We start from the raw sequence: 835 nt of genomic DNA on the forward strand, positions 1-835 counted from the left end.
GTTGAGCTCCCTCCTCCCAGTAATCCTCTCTGATAGGCCTCTTTCTGCTCCTAGAAGGAAAGCATAATGAAACTGTACGAGGAGAAGAAGGCGCAGAAGTCCTTTGTCTTTCTGCGCGGCATAGAGGGCTCCACCTCCTCCTTCCAGTCTGTCGCCTGCCTCGGCTGGTTCATAGCCACTTCCTCACAGGTGGGACAGCCTGTCACCCTCACCAACGACAGGGGCAAAACTTACAACACCAACTTCTATTTCAGTTCTTTGTAGCCTGGGCTGTGGGTGGCTGATTCTTGGACAGAGAACTTCTAGGTCATGGTAAGAGAGACCACCGAGCAGTGATGTCCATCCACAGTCCACCTCATGCTCAGCACCCAATGCCACCTCCTCTAGACATGCACTGGCACACCACGGCTCCCACTGGAATGTCGTTCCAGTATCAAACCTGAGAGTCACTTTTTATTGTTTCCTGATCTTGTCCTATTATCCACTTTGCTGTCAAATCTAGTTAAGTCCACATCCCAAATGCTCCTTGTACACAACCATCTCCTATTCCTCCCACCAACCCATGGCCTAGAGATGTGAATTGCAAACATTTTTGTTCTTACCACTCTTTCAGTATAAATACTATTTTATTAATTTTATGCATGTTCTTTATAAATATTGGAAACTTACTCCCAAAGAAAAATGTAAAGGATAGGATAAATATGAAATAAAAATTTTACATGTTCATACTCATGATGAATTCTAATTCCATCTACACTAATAAAAGAGAAACATGGTAATTAGCATACAACCGCTACCCTTTTCATTGGCTAATCAGTGTGTATATGCAAATTAA

The 835-nt window shown here is 43.4% G+C and overlaps 1 protein-coding gene across 1 annotated transcript in view; it reads left to right on the plus strand.

Annotated features, from left to right (window-relative positions):
* The window catches only part of IL36B (interleukin 36, beta), a gene marked incomplete at its 5' end in the record, with an annotated part of 3005 nt that extends 2416 nt beyond the window's left edge, over positions 1 to 589 (plus strand). Inside the window, one exon of the mRNA XM_005859419.2 lies at positions 55 to 589. Within this exon, the coding sequence (XP_005859481.1) occupies positions 55 to 264 (210 nt within the window). The remainder of the gene's footprint in view (positions 1 to 54) is intronic.
* Between the last annotated feature and the right edge of the window lie 246 nt (positions 590 to 835).

This window comes from Myotis brandtii, unplaced genomic scaffold (genome assembly GCF_000412655.1).
Source record: "Myotis brandtii unplaced genomic scaffold, ASM41265v1 scaffold1259, whole genome shotgun sequence".
NCBI lineage: Eukaryota > Metazoa > Chordata > Mammalia > Chiroptera > Vespertilionidae > Myotis > Myotis brandtii.